Genomic DNA, 22,130 nt, shown 5'->3' on the forward strand with positions numbered 1-22,130 from the left:
CTTGTAGGTTTTCACCATCTTCCCGTGAAGACATACTGAATCCTACCTGAAGAGATCCTTTAGATCACTTTTCCTTTCCTTTTCACTTTGTATAATCTTTTTCTTTGGAGAAAGAATATAATACAGAAATTAGATACATATGACAGAGATCAAATAATTTAGTTACACATTTTTTGCATGATTACTGGGAATTTCCTAGATTCCTATCACTAACAAGAGAAAATTATATTAGCCAAACTATAAATAACAGTCCTAGAAGTAAAATTAGGGAAGCTGAAGAGTTTGGGCTGTATACAGTCTAAATCTAGGCATACTTTAAGAGATAAAAATTTAAATGGTAAAAATCCCTTCAGGAAAGAATTGAATTGTCATAAACCAAGTTCACTGGATTAATTAAAGTGCCCTTTTTAAAGAAAATTTAGGTTTACAGAACATTCTTTTTTAGAATCCTTTTTTCCCCCAAAGGGTTCTGTGACAGATATATGAAGTGGCAGAAGCCTTAATAGAAAGTATTTAGATAAAGATGTTTCATTTATAACTATATAGAGTGAGCAGCTCTAGTAGCCAGTCAGAACAAGCTAATTCCATTGCTTGATTTACTTGTACAAAAAACTGGATGGATTTTAAAGATATTTGGGGATAAACTTTATAGACTATCTTGATAGGTCAATTAAGAATGGAAAGGTGATAAAAATCACCTATCAAGGTAATTCGTCATACAGCAGTTCACTCGATTGATTGATGGACTGCGCCGTTGCATGTTTTGTCATGAGTTAAGCATAATCTTACATATATCAAAATCGTCATGAGCAAGCAATATTTTTCTGTAGTACACTTCTTTAAGGAAGCCTATCCATTCAGTCTCAAGGAGCATATGTGAGTCCAGGATAATAAGAATTAATGTAGGCTGAGTGCATTGGCTCATGCCTATAATCCAAGCCCTTTGGGAGGCTGAGGAGAGAGGATTACTTGAGTCCAGGAGTTCAAGACCAGCCTGTGGAGTACCGTGAGACCACATCTCTACAAAAGTAAAAATCTAGCTAGGCATGGCAGTGTGTGTCTGCAGTCCTAGCTATTCAGGAGACTGAGGCAGGAGGATGTCTTGAGCCCAGGAGTTTGAGGCTGCAGTGAGCTGTGATTATGCCATTGCACTTCAGGCTGGGTGACACAGTGAAACCCTGTCTCAAATTAAAAAAAAAAAAAGAATTATTGTAGAAAATGCTAAGTTCTAAACACTTTATATATATTGACTCATTTAATCCTCCTAACAGCTCTTGAGACAGAGACTATTTTTGTGATCCTCACTTTATAAATGAGCAAACTGAAACACAAAAAAGATTAAACAAATTGTCCAAGATTACATAACTAAAAAGTAAGGAACCAGAATTGAACAAGATGGTCTAGTTCTGGAGCCTAGATCCTAACCATATATTGTGCTCCCTCCCTGGGTGTAATGTACTGCCTCTTATGTTTTTGGCTTTTCTTAGTGTGATGATTAATTTTAGGTGTCAGTTTGACTCGATCGAGGGTTGGTGAAATATTGATTTGGGGTATGGCTGTGAGGGTGTGTCCAGAAGAGATTGAACCATAAGTCAGTGAACTGGGCCACCCTCAATGTGGGCAGGCACCATCCAATCAGTTAGGGATGTGGGTAGAGCAATGCAGGCAGGAGAAGAGGGATGTTCGTCTTGCTCAGCTTTCTCTTTTGACCTCTCTCTCTCTCTCTCTCTTCTTGAGTAGGACACCTTTTTATCCTCTGTCCTTGGATACCAGACTCCAGGTTCTTTGGCCCTTAAACTCTGAGACTTGCAGTAGCTGCCTCCTGGGACACTCTAAGGCCATTGGCTTCAGACTGGGGCTGCATTCTTGGCCTCCTTGGTTTTGAGGCTTTCAGACTCAGTGGTCACACTACCAGCTTCCCTCAAAGCCATGCTACCAACTGTTTCTTCATCTTGCAGACAGCCTACGGTGGTGAGACTTTGCCTTTGTGACAATGTGAGCCAATTTTCCCTAATAAATTCCCTTTCGTATATATCCTATTGGTTCTGTCCTCCTGGAGAACCCTGACTAATACAGACACTGATGCCAGGAATGGTTCTAGAGAAACAGTATTTTTAAAATGAATTTCATTAATGGGTTTTGGGATTTCTGGAACTAACTCTATAATCTCATTAAACCTAAATAGTCTTTGGCGTGAACTGTTTATAGAGATACACAAAATAAATGCACTTGATGCTCCTGATTCACCACTTTCAGGAGGTAAGTTTAGTGACTCTATGCATACCTTCAAACTCTTGTGGGAAACCAGTGAATGATAATGAAGTTAGTTGGGTGCTCTTAATATCACTGGACGAAGTGAGGAAAGAAAAAGATGAGATCGAGGATTCCAATTCCCAGCTCCAGATGCGCATACATACCCTAAAACTTTCTAAGTGTGTCCTGAAGGAGAATCTCCTCTTCTGTAGCCATAGGACTTAAACTGCTGAAAATCAAACACAAGCCTTCAGCATGCCATTGGCTGAATTACAAAGAAAGGTGAACTCTCGGCCTCTACTGTTGTCTACTGTTAAAGTGAGGACATTAGTTGGGAAAAAAAAAATGGAATTATCTAAATGGGGATGGGGATATGAGGGATGACCTTGGGGAGCTTGGGGCATTGAGCTCCTAAATTCTGATGAGTAATTTTTGCCAGGGTGAGTGTCCTCTCCACCCCCAGAGGCAGCAGCACCCCCACCCACAGTGGTATCTCCTTTCCACCCCTCTCTGAGATTAACTGCATTGCCAGAAAAAACAGTAATGGTCTCCCCTGCAGCAGTTGCCAGGCAAGACAATGCTGGTTCTCCTCAAGACCCACCCCCACCACCCCTCTTTGCTTCTAAACCTATAAATAGACTCAAATCCCAGAGGCGAGGTTCAGAGTATGACCCACAAGGAGGTGCACTATACTCCGAAAGGACTACTTGAGTGTTCTAATTGATACCGGCAGACATCCAGGAAGCCTGCGTGGGAATGGACATTAAGGATGTGGGATTGTGGTGGGAGAAACATAAAAGATGAGGCCAAATTTATTGATATGAGCCCACTAAGCATATATTCTGCATTTAATATTGCAGCTCAAGGAGTGAAAAAAGGCACTATAAGTTTATTTGGTTAACTGGCTGAAACATGGATAAAAAAATAGCCCACCCCATGAGTGAGCTGGGGAGGCCTGATCTACCTTGGTCTCATTTAGAGGAGGGAATTAAAAGGCTTAAGGAAATTGGAATGCTACAGTGAACTTGTCACATAAAACCTACTCACCCACACTGGAAGGGTCCAGAAGATATACCTTTCACTAATATTTTAAGAAAAAATTTGTGAGGGGAGCACCAGCATCCTTAAAGATTTCTGTGACTGCTCTTCTCTGCATTCCAGAACTTACGGTGGGAACTACAATCACTCAATTAGAAAACAAATGCAATGGGAATAATTGGATCATTGGGTGGCAGGGACCAAGTGATGGCACTCAAATGCCAAAGGCAAGGTGGGCGTAGTTACTGGAATTAACAGTAGAGGCAAAGCAACAATCAGAATAATCTGACTTGTGTAGACCTCCAGCACTGACTAATTAATCATGATGTTCCTAGAAGTAAAATAGATGGGAAGCTTACTGTGCTCTTTCTTGAACTGTAGAAGCACAAAATTTCTGGGTCAAGTGAACAAAATTCTAACTCAAATCATGACAACAGGGAATCACTGCCCCTCAATCAATTTCTAGACTTGAGCCAGTTAATAAACCCAGAGCCCTTTAAGTGAAGGGGAGACCAGATCCCGTTGAGGAAAGGCCCTGGTGCACTACATAAAATTTATACTGTTAGTCTTTCTCCTATACTTCCCCAAAGGGACCTCTGGCCTTGTATCAGGGAAAGGAAAATAATCAGACTTTTCGGGGATGACTGGCCACTGGCTCTGAACTGACATTGATTCCAAGAGACTGAAAACGTCACTGTGGCCCTCCAGTTGTAGTAGAGGTTTAGGGGAGTCAGGTGATTAATGCAGCTTTAGCTCAGGTCCAGTGGTCCCCAAACCCATAATGTAGTTATTTCCCCAGTTCAAAATGCATTATTGGAATAGACAGACTTAGCAGCAGGCAGAATCCCCACATTGGTTCCCTAACTAGGGGGTGAGGATTATTATGATAGGGAAGGCCAAATGGAAGCTATTAGAACTGCCTGTACCTAAGACAATAGTAAATAGAAAATAAGGTAGCATTCTTGAATGGTTTTCAGAGACTAGTGCAACCATCAAGGACTTGAAAGATGCAGAGGTGGTGATTTTCACCATATTCCCATTCAACTCTCCTATTTGGCTTGTACAGAAGACAGGTGGATCCTGGAGAATGGCAATGACTTATTGTAAGCTTAACCAAGTGGTGACTCTAATTGCAACTGCTATATCCAATGTAGTTTCATTCTTGAACACATTAACACATCTGGTGCCTGTTATGCAGCTATTGTTCTGGTAAATGCTTTTTCTCCATACCTGTCCATAAGGCCCATCAGAAGCAGTTTGATTCACTGGCAAGGCCAGCAATACACCTTTGCCTTCCTACCTCAGGGGTATACCAACTCTTCAGCCTTATGTCATAATCTGTTTTACAGGGATCTTGATTGCTTTTCCCTTCCACAAGATATCACCCTGTTCACTTCATTGATGGCATTATGTTAATTGGACCTAGTGAGCAAGAAGTAACAACCACTATGGATTTATTGGCAAGACATGTGCATTGTCAGGGGCCTGGAAATAAATCCAACTAAACTTCAGGGCCTTCTATCTCCATGAAATTTCTAAGGGTCCCATGGTGTAGGGCCTGTAAAGATAGCCCATCTAAAGTAAACGATGAGTTGTTGGCATCTGGCCCCTCCTACAACTGAGAAAGAAGCACAATGCCTAGTGGACCTATTTGGATTATAAAGGCAACATATTTGGGTGTGTTACCCTAGCCCATTTACTGGGTAACACAAAACCCTGCTAGTTATGAGTGGGGCACAGAATAGGAAAAGACTTTGCAACAGGTCCAGGCTGCTATGCAAGCTACTCTGCCACTTGGGCCATGTGACCCAAGAGCTCCAATGGTCCTTGCTGTATCAGTGGCAGATAGGTATGCTATTTGGAGCCTTTGGCAGGGCCCTACGGGTGAATCACAATAGAGGTCTTTAGGATTCTGGAATGAGGCCTGGCATCCTCTGCAGATAACTACTCTCCTTTTGAGAGATAGCTCTTGACCTGCTACTAGGCCTTAGTAGCTGAATGCTTGGCCTTGGACCAGCAAATTACCATGTGACCTGAACTGCCTACCATTAACTGGGTGTTATTTGGCCCATTAAGCCATATAGTTGGGGAGACACAGCAGTATTCTATCGTCAGATGGTACTGGTATACACATGATTGGGCTGAAGCAGGTCCTGAAGGCACAATGGTAAGTTACATGAAGCAGCCCAAATGCCCATAGTCCTCACTCCTTCTACATTGCCTCCTCTCTCCCAGTTTGTACTATGCCTTTATGGGGAGTTCCCCACAATCAGTTGACAGAGGATGAGAATACCTGGTCCAGTGGTTTGGCTGAATGGTCAAGGACTTGGAAGGAACATAATTGCAATATTGATAATACAGAAATTTGGGGAAGAGTTATATGTATAGACCTCTCTGAGTGGGCAAAAAATGCAAAAATATTTGTGTTCCATATGAATACTCCCCAAAAGGTGACCTCAGCACAGGAGGGTGTTAATAATCAAGTGAATAGGATGACTCATTCTGTGGATACCAGTCAGCCTCCTCCTCAGTTACCATTGGCATTGCCCAATGAGCTCATGAACAAAGTGACCGTGGTGGTAGGGATCGAGGTGATTCATGGGCTCAGCAACATGGGCTTCCATTCACTGAGACTGATTTGGCTACTGCCTCGCCATAGAATGAGCACTCACAGACCAACAGTGAGCACTCAGAGACTAACAGTGAGCCCTAATATGGCATCATTCCCCAGGGTAGATTGATTCCATCAGACTATTTCCATCACAGAAGGGGCAGCATTTTGTCCTTACTGGCATAAACACTTACTATGGATATGGATTTGTCTTCCCTGCATACAATGCTATTGCCAAAACTACCATCTGTAGACTTGCGTAATGGCTTATTCACCGCCATCCTATTCCACACAGCATTGTTTCTGACCAAGGAACTCCCTTCACAAGGAAAAAGTGCAGCGATCAGCTCATTCTCATAGAATTCACTGGTCTTAACATGTTTCCCATTATGCTGAAGAAGCTGGCTTCTACAGTACCAGTTAGGTGACAATATTTCACAGGGCTGAGACAGATTTTTCCAGAAGGCTGTATATGTTCTGAATCAGCATCAAATATATGGTACTGTTTCTCCCATAGCCAGGAGTCATAGGTCTGGGAATCAATGGGTAGAAATGGAAGTAGAACTACTTACCATCACCCCTAGTGACCCACTAGCAAAATTTTTCCTCACTGTTCCTGCAATATTATGTTCTTCTGACCTAGTTCTGAAGGGAACTTGGTTCCAGAGGGAGGAATGCTTCTACTAGGAGACACAAAAATTATTCCATTGAACTGGGAATTAAAACTGTGACTCAGCTGCTTTGAGTTCCTCATGATTCTTGAGTCAACAGGCTAAAAAGGGAGTTAGGGTGCTGGCTAGGGTGATTGATCTAGGCTACTAAGGGGAAATTGGCCTATTGCTCCACAATGGAGATAAAGAATAGTATTTCTGGAATACAGAAGATTCCTTAGAGAAGTTGTTACTATTACCCTGTCCTGTGATGAAGGTCAATGGGAAACTACAACCACTCAATATAGGCTGGACTGTGAATTGCCCAGACTCTTCAGGAATGAAGGTTTGGGTCACCCTGCCAGGCAAAGAACCATGACCAGCTGAGGTGCTTACTGAAGGCAAAGGGAATACAGAATGGGTAGTAGAAGACATGTATAAATACCATATACAGCCATGTGGCCAGATACAGAAATGAGGACTGTAATTTTCATAAGTATTTCCTATTTTGTTAAGAATACATTTGTATGTATATTAACATGTCTTAAGCAAGTATCTTTGTTTTCTTTTCTCTCTTTCTCCTTTATCACATAACATAAGATTTATTGACAATATCAGCCTTTGAATATTGTTAATTTTGTAATTTTATATCAGATTTGAGTTGCAGGAGATCAGAAGAGTAAACAACACTCATGAACTTTATCTTTTCTTCTGAGGATGGGATTAATACATGTTGACTTGTAAGCAGGATAGTTTTACCATGTTGTACAGAATTATGACCTTTTTATAGTCTTCATTGGGAGATGAGGTGTGGTTTAAAGAGGTGCATAATGGGTGCCAAGCTGGCAAGGGATAGACCTGTGATTGGGTAATTCTGCATACCAACTTGACTGGATTGAGGGATGCCTAGATGGCTAGTGAAGCATTGTTTTGGGGTGTGCCTAGGTGACTATTTCCAAAGAAGATTAACCCATGAGTCAGTGGACTGAGAGAGAAGACCTACCCTGAATGTGGGCGGGCACCATCCAATCAGCTGGGGGAGCAGCTGGGACAAAGCAGGTAGAAAAAGGGAGACACTCAGCTTGCTCTGGCTTTCTGTCTCTCCCTTTCTGAGTAGGAAACTTCCATCACAGAAGGTGCTGTTTATCCTCCTTCCCTTGGACATTCAGCTCCAGGTTCTTCAGCCTTTGGACCCTGAGACTTGTACAAACAGCCTCCGGGGAGCGGGGTGGTCTAAGGCCTTCAGCCTCAGGCTGGGGCTCCACTGTTCACTTTCCTGGTTTCTAGGCTTTTGAATTTGGACTGAGTCAAGCCACCAGCTTTTCTGGCTCTCCAGCTTGCAGATGGCCCATCATGGGACTTTGCCTTTGTGACTGCATGAGGCAATTCTCCCTAATACATTTCATTTCACATGTATTCCTTATTGTTTCTGTCCCTCTGGAGAACCTTGACTAATCTGATGATATTTTATAGACAAGTTTTCCACCTCCCATGAGAAGGCAAGGACAGATAAAAGAAATAAATACACTTATTTGTGAAATACATTATTCAGTACTGGACATCAGCCATTCTTAGCTAATTAATTATTGGAGTGCTTCTACTAGTCTAGCTTAGTTAACTATTAAGTAAACTGACAACAGTAAAAGAAGATGTAGGAAAGCAGCTCTTAAAAACCAGACTTTTTCCAGGAAGAAATAACTTAGCTAACCTTAAGCTGAATTATGTAGAAAACAAGTCAATTTCAAATCCAACCAAAACAGTACAATAAACCGTATATGTTCTGAGAGACCAAAATAAATGCCCACTTATTAACTAAGATGAACCCTAAGGTTAAGGAAACAAAAGTTACTTTCAGGTTGAGTGTTGAGAGCTTGACTGTCATGGAAACTTCCTAAATTCCTATGGCTACAAGAAAAACCACACTCTTGCTAAACTCCCTAACAATAAGAGATATCAGAAAAATTGTCAGACCCTTCCTAACTGATTTATAGTCCACACCACTACAACTTTAAGAAGACTGAGGGCCAATCTTACATTCTTTCCTGAGAAGTAACTGAAGATCTCAAGCCAGTTTTGGCCAGCTTGCAGAGACTGTCCACAAACTGTCTTTGTATCCTATATTTCTTTAACAGAAAGAGCCAAATTCCTCCTCATTTTAATGCTAAATCCTCACCCCAGAATAAACATGGGATGTACATTACATATATGTTTACCTATTGGGCATGTGCTTGACTCTGCTAATAAATATGTATAGCTTTTTCCCCAAACCTGCTAAATATGTATGCCTCTATTGTGTAATACAGATACAGACTCTGTGAGGCAACTACCCTTTCCCTCTTAGAAGAGAGAGCATCTTTGGTACACACTGGAGACTGTCTCTTCCCAATTTGCAAACTGATATGCCAGTAAAACTCACCTTTCTACTATTTGGCCAACCTGGTGGGTTTTTGGATGATACATTTCATCCCTGCCATTCACTCTCACTATAAATATAAATATGTTTTCAAAGATCTCTATCCCTTAGGACAAATGGTAGAATTAACATAAAAGATAATTTTTTAAAAATTTGCACTACCTTTCTGACGGTTTAGAAAAGGGACAATCTAAGGTGAAAACAGGTGGACTAGGCTTTATTGTAGAAATGACAGAATTAGCAGTTAGTTGCTCAAAGAAAATTTATTGGCACTCGGTAAAGACAAATGCCACAAAATCCCATTGAAACAGATATTTGAAAGCACAAGGTGCTGATGTAGCCACTAGATGAATCTGTTCGATAGTGGTTGAGCCCGGTGAATTAAGGAGTTTACAGCTGTTATTTATATGGCTCATGATGCTTATTGAGCAATCTGCAAAAATGGATTCCCTTTCTCACACAGGACAAGGTAGATTTTCAGCAAGCATATCAAAATCGCCAAGTCTTTTGGTCAAATTAGAGCTGCCACCTTTTGCATGAGGTTTTACTTAAAGGTGTTTACTGATGGATAAACTCACACTTCTGTGAACTGGTTCTTGCTTCTGAAAAAAAAAGGGTACTTATTTTAATAATTTAGAGAAAATGCTGTAAAGAAGTTGTGAAAAAAATGTAATACCCATTTATAATCAGCCATGATTGTAAAAAATTACTGTGGTAAAATTATGAAGAGAAACATAGTTGACATATTTTCCTTAATTTTTAATATACTTTGCTTTTGCTATTGAAACTTTTATTCATCAGTGGTGATCTTAAGATGATTCATTTTTTTATAATTCAACTTACTTTTTACTCTACTTGAATTATTGCCTGGATTCCTATAGAGTCCAACTCTAGTTATCATCAACTAGAGCAGACACTCTCAGAATCTAATGAGAGATTATCTTGAAACCTATTAATATTGTCTGCTAACAAATAGTATGCAAATACTTGGATGTAGAATTTTATTATTTAAAGAAATGATATTCTATCTGTGATTTATTTTCAAAATAAAATAGAATAAAATCATGTTTCCTTTTCCTTTATCCACAGAAAATATCTTTCTCCTATTAAAAAAATGTTGAAATATGCTAACAACAATAAAGTTTCTGATTGAATTACAGACCTGGAAGGGCTAATGCTGTCACATAGGTTATAACATGATTTTCAGGTGGAATTGTGCTCTATCATTCCTTAATCTCCTGAAAAGGCATCAAGAAAATTATTAAGTCTTGTGTGTATGTGTATATGTGTATGTGTGTGTATCTGACAAGTTATAATCATTCCCAATATGATCTTAATTTTTTGTAATTTAATATAAAAATCATAAATAATTTCTTTAACTCATAAGGATTTGGTAAACTCATAAGCATTAAGATGAACTACAGAAGGACAATTTTGGCTACATGTGGGTTTTAGAACAATCCTAAACTCATTGAGATTTGGTTTCTTCTCTTTACTATTTACCAGACTTTATATTGATTCCATTTCCAGTTTAGTAGAGTTAGGGAAATACACTTTTAAGGAAAGAATATTGTACATTGAAAAAAGCATACTGAAACATAAATGCTGAAAGTTACACCATAAGAATTAGTTATATTTATTTATTTGCACACAAATGTGGCATAGATTTTGTGCATCAACACAACAAATGTCATAAGCTCTGAGTGATACAAGTAAAATAATAGTAAAGACAGTATTGGCTAAAATTGTTAATCATAACAATGAGATATGACACAGAGAAAGAAAAAAATCTATAATACTCAATAAGGACCGTCTGCTAGGGTTCCCGTTAAACAAATGGGAGGGACAAAATGCATACCTTGGATGAAGAGGATTAGTGGAATCTTCTGGAATTAACTTCTAAAATCCTGACTATATCTAACTATGAGCAAATATCTCAGAGTTACTCCAAGACAGTTGAGCTTCACAGACCACCCCTACTCATAAATTTAGTATAGAGTACATCATCTGATAACTCATCTTCCTGCCAACCCAGATCCTTTCTTGTCCTAGTCCTGCCACTCTTGGGAAAACGTTTTATCATCACCAAGCCAGCTAATAATCTCTATGGGAATGCAGGCATGCTCCTTCTACCTTCTTTCTTAATTTTGTCATCCATGCAAATACAGTGGACGGGACACACACACACACACATTCTCCCTCCCTCTCTCTGTTTTTCATACACACACACAGACTCACACACACAATATCACTTAAAATACCCTTAAGTTCTGCTGCTGTCAGAATCCTTCCATCAGTAGATTCGGAGCACACTTTTTGCTCTGGAGGGAAGTTTAGAGAATTTAACTAAACCAACCCATCATAATTAACTTATAGAACATGATACAGGTTACTGTTTTTGAATTTAAGCAAAATGACTGAAAAGCCCCACCTTTTCAAAAATTAATTTTGTGATGTTAGACAAATAATTTAGGTTCTCTGAGTGAGCTTCACTTTTGTCAGACTAAAATTCTTTTCTTGTACAGTTAGCTGTAATTTTTTTTTGGTATAGACGGCCAATGGGTGAATAAATAAATGATATAAAATTTCACTCCCAAATTCATAATTTTCAACTTTTAAAAATAAAAATATCTGTGAGATATAACTAATCTTATGAGTACATGTGTAAGCTCATTGGATAAATTGTGCTAAGATTAAACAGAAGTAGATTTGATGAAGCAATTATGCTAGTCTTTGGGGTAAGGTTTCACAGGAAATTCTTTCCTCTTTCTGTCTTTACTCTTACCATGTAGCTATACCATAGAATTTTCTGTGTGCTATATGAAACCATGAAAAGAAATGAGAAAGTTAGATTCATTTGTAATACTTGTATACACCTGTGATGGAGACTTACTTCACTGCCTTAGACTTCAGTTCTCACCTTGGATTTAGATATGATAATATCTAAATTGTGAGGTTATTTGTCTGACTAAACGGGATAGTGACTGTAATAAAACTCAGTGTATTTCCTGGAACATAAACATGTAGTTAGTATAGTATGAATCTACATTTGATTTGGCATTAACACCAATATAATTACAAAGATCATTTACAATACATAATATACAATATTGCATTTTAAGAATATAAACAATATATAAAGTTTAGTGAACTCTCATAATATATTAAAATACTATGCTAATCATAAGGCAAATTTGATCTTTTAATAATGTTAATACTTTCCCATCAATTTTAAATGTTTCTCTTACTTCTAGTGAAAAACACTCCTAGTTTTGTTTTTAAATTTTTTAACCAGTGATATAAAACCTACTCCCATTTTTTTGTTTCCCACTGAGAAAATTTATGAGCTTTTCTAGCAAAAATATCATTTAAATAAACCATAAAATGTTAAAAAAATAAGCGACCATCTAACTCAGTAACTCATGTGATATTTTCTAATTACAAATGTAGGTCATAGGTACAGTGATTAAGATTTTGAAAAATGTCCTGAGGGTAATGAGGAAATTAATATTTTTAGAAATTCTAATGAAGTTGAAAATAACAGACAAATCATGATCAACCCAGACAATATGCAGCATTGCATATTATGTAGGGTACATGATTTTTGTTTGAAGAATTATAGATGTCATTTTAGGGAAACCATCAGGCTTTTGCTTTGTTGAATTGATTAATCTTTAGACCAGAACTAAATCGTTCTGAAAAATTGGGAGTATTTTAGAAGCAGAATGAGAAGAGAGATGGACAGAGACCTGAAATCAAGAGGAACAGAAACCTGTAGGTTTTGGAGAGAGAAGAGAAGATTGGTGACAAAAGAAGGGATTTCTGTTCTTCAAGGTGTAAAGTTAAGACAACAGAGCATCCAATAATTTGGAAGTACTTTTAGTACTTGGAGTTGGGCCAGTTATTGGGAGTATATGACAAAGTCTTGAGTCTGTCCTTGGTGTGAACATTACACATGAACCCAGTCAAATTCTGGTCACACATCAAACTCCTATTAGATGAGAGCGGCACCAGAATGGGAGAACTGTCTCTGAGAGCTGTTCCATATCTTGTACCCAAAGACTTTAGCTTACTCTGCCCTATCATCTCTGTTCGACAGTGCAACATCCAACCCAATACTCCCTTCCCCATTATTACCTCTACTTCCCAAATTTCCGTACTTCTTGTCCCAGAGTTTTCAGAAGCCACAAAACTCCCATGCACTCTTGCATGCATAACTTATATTGCAAAGTACAATTAGAGCAAGTGACTAGGTTTGAGGTATCAGAAAACATAGCAAATGCAGACATAAAACATGAGCAGAAACTTTTGGGGAACAACCCTTACATTCAGTCTGCCCTTTTGTGATTTATTAGATTTTTAAGGTCATTTAGCTAACAAACAAAAACATAGTACCAAATAGTGGGTAATACTATTTCATTTATGTGGACTCACCATTAACATCAGACTTCCACAAAGTGGAACCAACTTTCCTCTAATCAACATTGACAGAGCTCTTACCTAGCCCTGAGTAGGAGGCACCAGAAATCTGATGCTGAGCACCTCTTGACTTCTGCTCTCAAGAAAAAAAGGTGATAGGCATTTGTTTGCACTGGTACATAGGGGGTCTCTATAAATATTTTTGTAATGATTAGTGGTTCTCAACCTTTTGTCAAAATCCATAGTTTTTACATTTGAAACATACTCCAATCATATCTCATAATACACAGTGGCTCTCATTGCATAGAGAAATGGTGCATGCACCCAAAGCAGAATGCCAGAACCTTGATAAGCCATGTGTAGTTAAATGTCCTGTCCAGCTCCACTCTCTTACTAGAACTCTAATTTGGGTAGGCCTCCTGCAAATGCATTTCTCACTTCTTATTTTGAGAATGCAAGGTAGAATATGATAAGCAGTCTAACTACACTACAGTATGAAAGAGATAGCTATGTTTATAAAACTAAGTGATAGGCTTCTTGGAGAAGATGGCATTTTAATTGAATCTTGGAAAACAGGTAGGATTTTAATAAGCAGAATGGAGGAGGGGGCCCAGGAAGAGCATTCTATGAGGAGGGAAGAACAAAACCAAAGGTAGAGACGTAGGAAAACATAGGCGTAGCTAGACTTCAAGTTGTGTGAAGAGTAACCTTATGTTCCAGGACCAGTCCTGACCTTGTCCACTGGTCTTCCCAGGAGTAGAGAGCAAACATTCCAGGGTACAGCAGTATGAACCAAGATATAGATATCATGCAGGATAGATACAATGGAACTGTCCTATCCCTAGATGGATATAACTACAAAGGTTCCCATTGCCATTTCCTGACTTCATCCTGCCAGGGTGAAGCTGGCTCAGATTTAGATCTGTACTTGGCTTGTCCTGACCATGAGCTGATATTTCCTGCTCTTCCCCTACACGTCCTGTTGCACTGATTTAAATGCACAAAAGTGTTCTACCTGGACCTTCCTCTGTGAACTGGAGAAAGGTCATGTTGAACTTTAAAAAATAGTAGTCCAGATGATGCTGATAGGCTGCCCAGGTTGAAAACTATTGAGTTATACCTTTGTAATAAAGGAATGAGTGAATGAATGGATAACACACAAGCACACACTCACCATTCAAACAATTATTTAAGCTCTTCTAGGGTTAAGTGACTGAATATCGCTTCTTAGAACTTCATGATTCTTATCTTCTGAAAGTTCCACTCTATCAAATGCATACTCCTGCACTATTGTACTGCTAACATGATGTAGAACATGATCTGAAGATGAAGCTGAAGAGGTTAAATTGGAAATAGGAACAATAAAGCAAATGTATAATATAATAATTCATTTAATTTACTAATAATTTAAAAAATATAAAATTACTAACATGATCTCATTTAAACTTCTAATTACATTTTGAACCATAATTAGAGAATGATAGCAAGCTCTAGTTTTTATTTCTGAAAGACTTTGTTTTCCTCTGTTTTGATTATTTGTCCCTTTTGAAATCTAAAATGTACACGTATATTCTCTCAGAATTGCTTAGGATTCAGTCCTGGGAACTTAGAAGTTATAATGTAAAGCGAAGTAGGCTTTACATGAAGGGTTTTGATTGAATTAAAAAGATAGTGGAAAGGAATAGCAAATATTTTACGAACACATGCCTTATAAACACAAGTTTTTAAAGTAATTCAATACAAAGCAACATTGACATGTTTTCGTTACTTTCAAAAAATCAATTTTTACTTTCTCTAAGCAACAGATGTGGAAGAATGAGGCCCACTGGTGAGTACTAATAGGCATTGCTGGCAAATAGAAAAAAAAAATGTGCTCAGAAAGCTCACAGAGACACATGAGATAAAAACTACAGATAAATACCACAGGGGAATGTAGGTCTTTGAGAGTCACTGCTCTGTAACTGGTTTGGGTGGGGTGCCAAGGCTAACACTGCTATTCATTCTCCCTGAGCAGCTTGTTATCTAGCAGTACTAAACGTGATTAGAAAAATATTCACTGAAAAAGCCTCTCTAAGTGTCCACAGAATCAGAGCTTGGGAATGGAGCCAGAAGCCATTCAGCGTTATTTCCTGATGACGTCCATGGACACAGACCTAAGTTTTTCACAGAGAGGCAAAGGAGGAGTATAAAGGCGGTACTCAGATTGATTACTTATTTATTATTCCAATAACAACTTTTTCACATGCACTGAAAGCAAAAGGAAGACTCGGCCTGATTCAAACTGTGATACTTTTCAGAAGGAGCAAGAGAAACTCTGAGAGTCAATTAGGGGAGGGTAAAACAACTGTTTCTTGCATTTATTTTAAAAGTTCTCTACATTACACACTGTACAAAAAGAAGGGCAAATTCACTATTTATACTCTGTAACAATCCTCAAGTTTTTAAGCTGGCTTTTATAATCCTTTAAGTATTTTCTTGGAAGAAATAGTTTACATAATTCAATTAACACCTTAAGATTGTTCTACACGTTGCATAAAACAGAACAGGTTGTCTCATTTGTTTTATATTTATTTTATTTTCATTATACTTTAAGTTCTGGGATACATGTGCAGAATGTGTAGGTTTGTTACAGAAGTATACACATGCCATGGTGATTTGCTGCACCCATCAACCTGTCATCTACATTAGGTATTTCTCTTAATGCTATCCCTCCCCTAGCCCACCACCCTCTGACAGGCCCTGGTGTATGATGTTCCCTTCCCTGTATCCATGTGTTCTCATTGTTCAACTCCCACTTATGAGTGATAACACGCTGTATTTGGTTTTCTGTTCCTGTGTTAGTTTGCTGAGAATGATGGTCTCCAGATTCATCCAAGTCCCTGCAAAGGACATGAACTCAACCTTTTTAATGGCTGCATAGTATTCCATTGAGTATATGTGCCACATTTTCTTTATCCAGTTTATCATTGATGGGCATTTGGGTTGGTTCCAAGTCTTTGCTATTGTGAACAGTGATACAATAAACATACATATGCATGTATCTTTATAGTAGAATGATTTATAACCCTTTGGATACATACCCAGTAATGGGAATGCTGGGTCAAATGGTGTTTCTAGTTCTAGATCCTTGAGGAATCACCACACTGTCTTCCACAATGAACTAATTTACACTCCCACCAACAGTGTAAAAGCATTCCTATTTCTCCACATCCTCTCTAATATCTGTTGTTTCCTGATTTTTTAATGATCGCCATTCTAACTGGTGTGAGATGGTATCTCATTGTGGTTTTGGTTTGTGTTTCTCTAACGACCAGTGACAATGAGCTTTTTTTCATATGTTTGTTGGCCACATAAATGTCTTCCTTTGAAAAGTGTCTGTTCGTATCCTTCACCCACTTTTTGATGGGGTTGTTTGTTTGTTTGTTTGTAAATTTGTTTAAGTTCTTTATAGATTCTGGATATTAACCCTTTGTCAGATGGCTAGATTGCAAAAATTTTCTCCCATTCTGTAGGTTGTCTGTTCACTCTGATGGTAGTTTCTTTTGATGATAGTTTCTTTTGCTATGCAGAAGCTCTTTAGTTTTGTATAAAGTGTAAGGAAGGGGTCCAGTTTCAGTTTTCTGCATATGGCTAGCCAGTTTTCCCAACACCATTTATTAAATAAGGAATCCTTTCCCTATTGCTTTTGTGAGGGTTATAAAAGATCAGATGGTTGTAGATGTGTGGTGTTATTTCTGAGGCCTCTGTTCTGTTCCATTTGTCTATATATCTGTTTTGGTACCAGTTTCATGCTGTTGTGATTACTGTAGCCTTGTAGTATAGTTTGAAGTCAGGTAGCATGATGCCTCCAGCTTTGTTCTTTCATTCGGATTTCCCCATAATAAAAAATGTCTCTCTTGTTGCTCAGTTTCCTCCTGAAATATGTCTTTGACATTATTAACCTCAATGGATATAAAATTATGCATTTAATTTGTATCACATGATTCAGTTCCATCACATTAAATCACTTAATTAAAAGAAATTATAAGAAATTATAATTAATTATAATTAAAATTATATAATTAAATTATAATAATTTATAGAAATTATAATAAATTAAAAGAAATTATAATTAAAAGAAAAAATAAGCTTCTAATCATTTTTCTGTAAAGTGATGAAACATACTTGATAAATGTTCTTTGAATAAGAGTATTTTAAATACACTTAATTTAGTAATCACACATTGTTTTTCACTTCTCTCCTGAAACAACTGCAAAAGCTTATTGTGTGTCTTGATGAGCTGATACTGTGAATTATTAGCTGATCTGGTTTTGTTTCTACTTGTTTGTTATCACAGGCTCATGCCTATTTAGACAAGGAGACACAGGGGTTGTTACCAAGCTACCCCAGAAACAAAGGCATCTATCCTTTGTCTTCAAATTCAATAGCCACATCCATGCATGGCTAAAGAGTTTTTGGAAAATACTTAATCAAGTTCTACCTTCCCACCCATACTTGCAGAAGGGATCCAGGTTTCTCACTCCCTGGACATGGATCTAGGTTTTCCCCAAGAGAAGCAAAAAGGGGTATGAAGGTGCCATTCAAATTGGAAGAGGGAAAAGTTTAACTCCTTACCCTTCCAGTGACATTTTTTTCACCCCCTATGAAACCAAAAGTAAGGTATAAGGGAGAAAAGAGTTGGAAGATTCAAGAGACTTAGACAGTTATAGTCTCTGAGACGGGACCTGCTCTCTGAATTTGGCCATCCCTGTGCTTTTTGAGTTATTTCCGAGAGGAAAGCAAGAAAGAATTCTGAGAAAAAGTCAGGGATCCAGGGGTTAGAGAAGATCTTTGTCATGTTCCCTTATCCAGCATTCTGAACAAGGTGGGTGTTCTCAGCGTGCAAGGAATAGAGGAGGGGCGGCTGTGTAGAATGTTAGGGCAGGAGAGCCTGAGAGAGTGCCTGCAGTATTCAGTCAACCCCAGTGACTCTGTGATGTGAAGAGCAGCCTGTCCTTCAGCCCTGAGAAGTACAATGAGAAGGAGAATAAAAGAGAGCAAGCAAGCTGTGGAAATCAAAGATGTGGGGACCTGCATTGGGGAAGCAAGGGGTCAGAGTCAGAAGGTAATACAAGCCAAAAACCAATGGGGGCTGGCTGTCTGGAAAGATGAGAGAGAGGCCAGAGGTCAAGCAAGGACCTGATGCTCATCCGAAATCCATTAATACCACGACGCTAGTCCCCAGGGACTGCAACACCATCTAAAGAAGGAGGAAAGAGAGGTCAGAAACACTGGATTGACCAGGCTTACTCTGATTCAGTCAAAACACTTAAATGATAAGCTTTTATTTTCTTCAAACAGGTAGCATGGGGACATAGCTAGAAACTATGTTTGGTCATAGAGAAATAATGAAAGGTATATTATTTATGCACCTGATTTGTGGCCTAAGGATATGATATGTACAGACTTAAACAAAATACTAATATTTAAAAAATGTTTGTGCAGTACTTGGATTTTTTTCCTGTCTCATGTTTTCTGCAAAATCCAAAAAATTCCTGCTGAAACAGAACAACATTTGTGTTGTCACGGATAAATTTTAAAAAGCATCTTGTTGAGTGGAAAGCAATTCATAAAGGAATATATATGGCACAGTTCCATTTATATTGTTTTAAAACAGACAAAACTAAACTATACATTGTTTAAAATTATACAAAGAGGGATAACAGCTTAAAAAAAGAATGATTATCACAAAATTCAAAATAGTAATCAGCTCATGGGTGGAAGAGATGGAAATAAATGATTAGAGAAGGCATTGAGAAGACTCCAAGGGCATGGCAAGATCATGTATTTCGTATGTTGGGGTCTAGATGGTAGATTTTCTACCTCTCTCCTTCCTTCTTCCCTTCTCCTCCTTTCTCCACCCCCTCCTCTCTCTCTCCCTCCGTCCCTCTTGCTCTCTTTCTCTCTCTTTCTTCCTCACCTACTGCAGATAATCATTTGAATTCCTACTTCGTGCCAGTCTCTGTTCAAAGAGCTTGGGATACATCAGAGATAGAAACAAACATCCTTTTTTAAATGAACCTTATTTTTAAGGGGGTGAAACAGATAATAAAAATGAAGCATAATAGATCAACTATTTATAAGCTAGACAGGAATAAATGCCATGGGAAAGTACTTGAGGAGGAAATCAGAAGGGCAAGGGAGGGCTGTGGGTGGAATTTGAAATTTTTGCCAGCCTTGCTGACAAGGTTACAATGTAAGCTAGACTTGAAGGAGGACAGGGAAGCAGCCTCATAGTATTTGGGGGTAAAATGTTTCTGACAGAGAAATGCTGTAAAAAACTCCTACAGCAGGAAATACCTGATGTGTTGAAAGAAAGACAAGAAGGAAACAGTGTGGAGGTTAACGTGGCTGGGGTAGATACAAAAGCCAGCGAGGGGAGGATAAACGGGAAATTGAATAAGCCAGATAAGGAGTTGGAGACAGACATGGCTCATACAGGGCCTTGTGGACAGCAGTGTGGTGCAGCTGGCCCCTACAGGCTCATCAGATCGGACTGTTACTTTTCAGGAATGTTTGCAAGCTGGTTGTTAAAGACATTCATTATTAAAAATTAAATTACATAAGTTTAGAATTAAATTATATTTAAAAGAAAGATAATAAATGTTTATCAGTAAAACTCACCATTGCCTAATTATTTTGAGGCATGGTACTGTTATCTATGTCTTGAGGTTAAGACATGTCCTGATATGTCTGCCATATCTGTATGATGGAAATATATGATGTGCACATCTTTTCCCAGCTCCACGCTCAGACACATCATATTGATAGCTTGAAACTGGTCATGATGGGAGTGTTTACACCATGGATATCATCAAAAGTTATGGATCAAGTCTTAACTTATTGTTTTATTATTGTTTAAAATGATGGAGATAATGTTTAAAATAGTGATTAAATTTAAACATGTATCATATCTTTAGCTATTACATTATAAATAACATATGATTTGAGAAAGTTTTTCTAGTATTCAAAACCAGTATCAAATCAAATGACCAAGAAGTTGTTTCCATTTTTGATGAACAAGTCAAGTTCTGACCTATGTCTTCTATGCTTTCATCATATTTTTAGAGACAGGGTATCTCTGTGGTGCTCAGACTGGTCTTGAACTTCTGGCCTCAGCCTCCCAAAGCACTAGGATTGTAAGCATGGATAACTGTGCCTGGCCTTTAACATTTTTTTTCCAGGGACGGGGTCTCACTCTGTTGCCTAGGCTGGAATACAGTGGTGCAATCATGGCTCACTGCATCTTGGAACTCCTGGGCTCAAGTGATCCTCCTGCCTTGGCCTCTATAGTCACTGGGATTGCAGGTAGGCACCACCACACCTGGTTCTATACTTCTGGCATAAATGAAATATCAACCAACATTCATTTCTAAACTATACTCATTTTTCAGTAGCAATCATAAATGACTATGGACAAAATAATTTGGCAAAAGTCAACAAAAAGCATTCTTTGAGAATCAGCTATATAAAATTTACAATGAAGGGTATTGTATATTTTATTATTATTATTGTAAATTATATGTTATACATTCTTTTTATCAGTAAAATATATAATAAACTTGCATATATGAATGTTTTGTGTGTATGCATACACACACACACACACACACATATATATACAGGCCACTAATGAAAATGAGCTACATTTATGTGACCCTATAAAATTTAGACATTGTTTTTCTGTATATGATTTCCTTTGTTATTAGGGGGTATTTATCATCCTACTGGTCTAGTATAAGCAAAAGTGCTGATTTTTCCCTCAATTCCATAGGTATCTTCCTCTCAAAGCTGCTTCTTAGATCTTCAAGAATCTGGAGCAAACTTCTTAGATCTTCAAGAATATGGTCAAGGATTCATGAGAGTGTCTGCTTCCTTGAGTAGTGAACTTTCATTATGGCCAATGTTATTATCTCCATAATTACATATGTTGAGGCCAAGAAAGCTTACATGATTTGCCTGGGACTTTATGGGTGTAAATAGAAGGGAGGGACAATTCTCATTATTGCCCTCCACCTGCCTCACTAGAAGAATAGCCATGCACCCGCTTAAAATCTCCTGTTAGCTCTTCAGCAGTGCAGAAAAGGGTGCAGACTTAAGATGCTGAGAAATGCTGAACTGATGAAAATATTTTCCTCACCGTAAGTGGATAAAATTAAGCAAAAAAGGAAACAGTTGGGGGATGATGAAAAGCATTGTTTTACTTTTTGAAAAGCCCCTTGTCAAAAATGTGTCTACATACAACATTCTTAGACAGATCTTCCAAGCTCCTTAATAGAAGAGTTACTGAATGAAATTCTTCTTTAAAAAAGTTTTGGTATATTGATGACCCAGGAGCCTCATACCTTGGAGCCTAAGGATCTACAATCTCTCACTGCTCTAGGACTAGGGAGATGTTTCTGTGATATCTGTGAAATATAGCTTAAGAGTTAATATGATGATGATCAAACATCTGGAATTCTCTTCAAAGCCCGGATGCTTAATTAATGTTCCAAAGCTCTAAACATCATATGACCTGCTTATTTTCATCTCAATGCAATTGTAATAAAGAAACTTTCATTTTCAGCATATAAGACTAGAAGTGGTAGGTACTGGAAAATTAAAATGGTAATATCTGATACTCACTGACTTTAAAATTGATGACTATTTCAGTAGACGTACTTTAATAGCTTATCATTTTAAAATTTTTATGCAATATTTCATGTAT

The 22,130-nt window shown here is 38.1% G+C and overlaps 1 protein-coding gene across 9 annotated transcripts in view; it reads right to left on the reverse strand.

The window, feature by feature from the left end:
• PDE1A (phosphodiesterase 1A) overlaps window positions 1-22,130 on the reverse strand; it is a 403,806-nt gene that overhangs the window by 19,501 nt on the left and 362,175 nt on the right. For 3 of the 9 annotated variants that reach the window (XM_025404060.1, XM_025404063.1, XM_025404065.1), the window contains one exon: window positions 9,210-9,567. The exons of 5 other annotated variants lie outside the window; for them this stretch is intronic. In XM_025404060.1, coding sequence (XP_025259845.1) covers window positions 9,524-9,567 — 44 coding nt within the window. In that variant the 3' untranslated portion in view covers window positions 9,210-9,523. Of the gene's footprint in view, window positions 1-9,209; window positions 9,570-14,634; window positions 14,705-22,130 lie in introns of those variants that run through there. One more of the 9 variants, XM_025404062.1, reaches the window with a different exon arrangement.

This window comes from Theropithecus gelada, chromosome 12, assembly GCF_003255815.1.
Source record: "Theropithecus gelada isolate Dixy chromosome 12, Tgel_1.0, whole genome shotgun sequence".
NCBI lineage: Eukaryota > Metazoa > Chordata > Mammalia > Primates > Cercopithecidae > Theropithecus > Theropithecus gelada.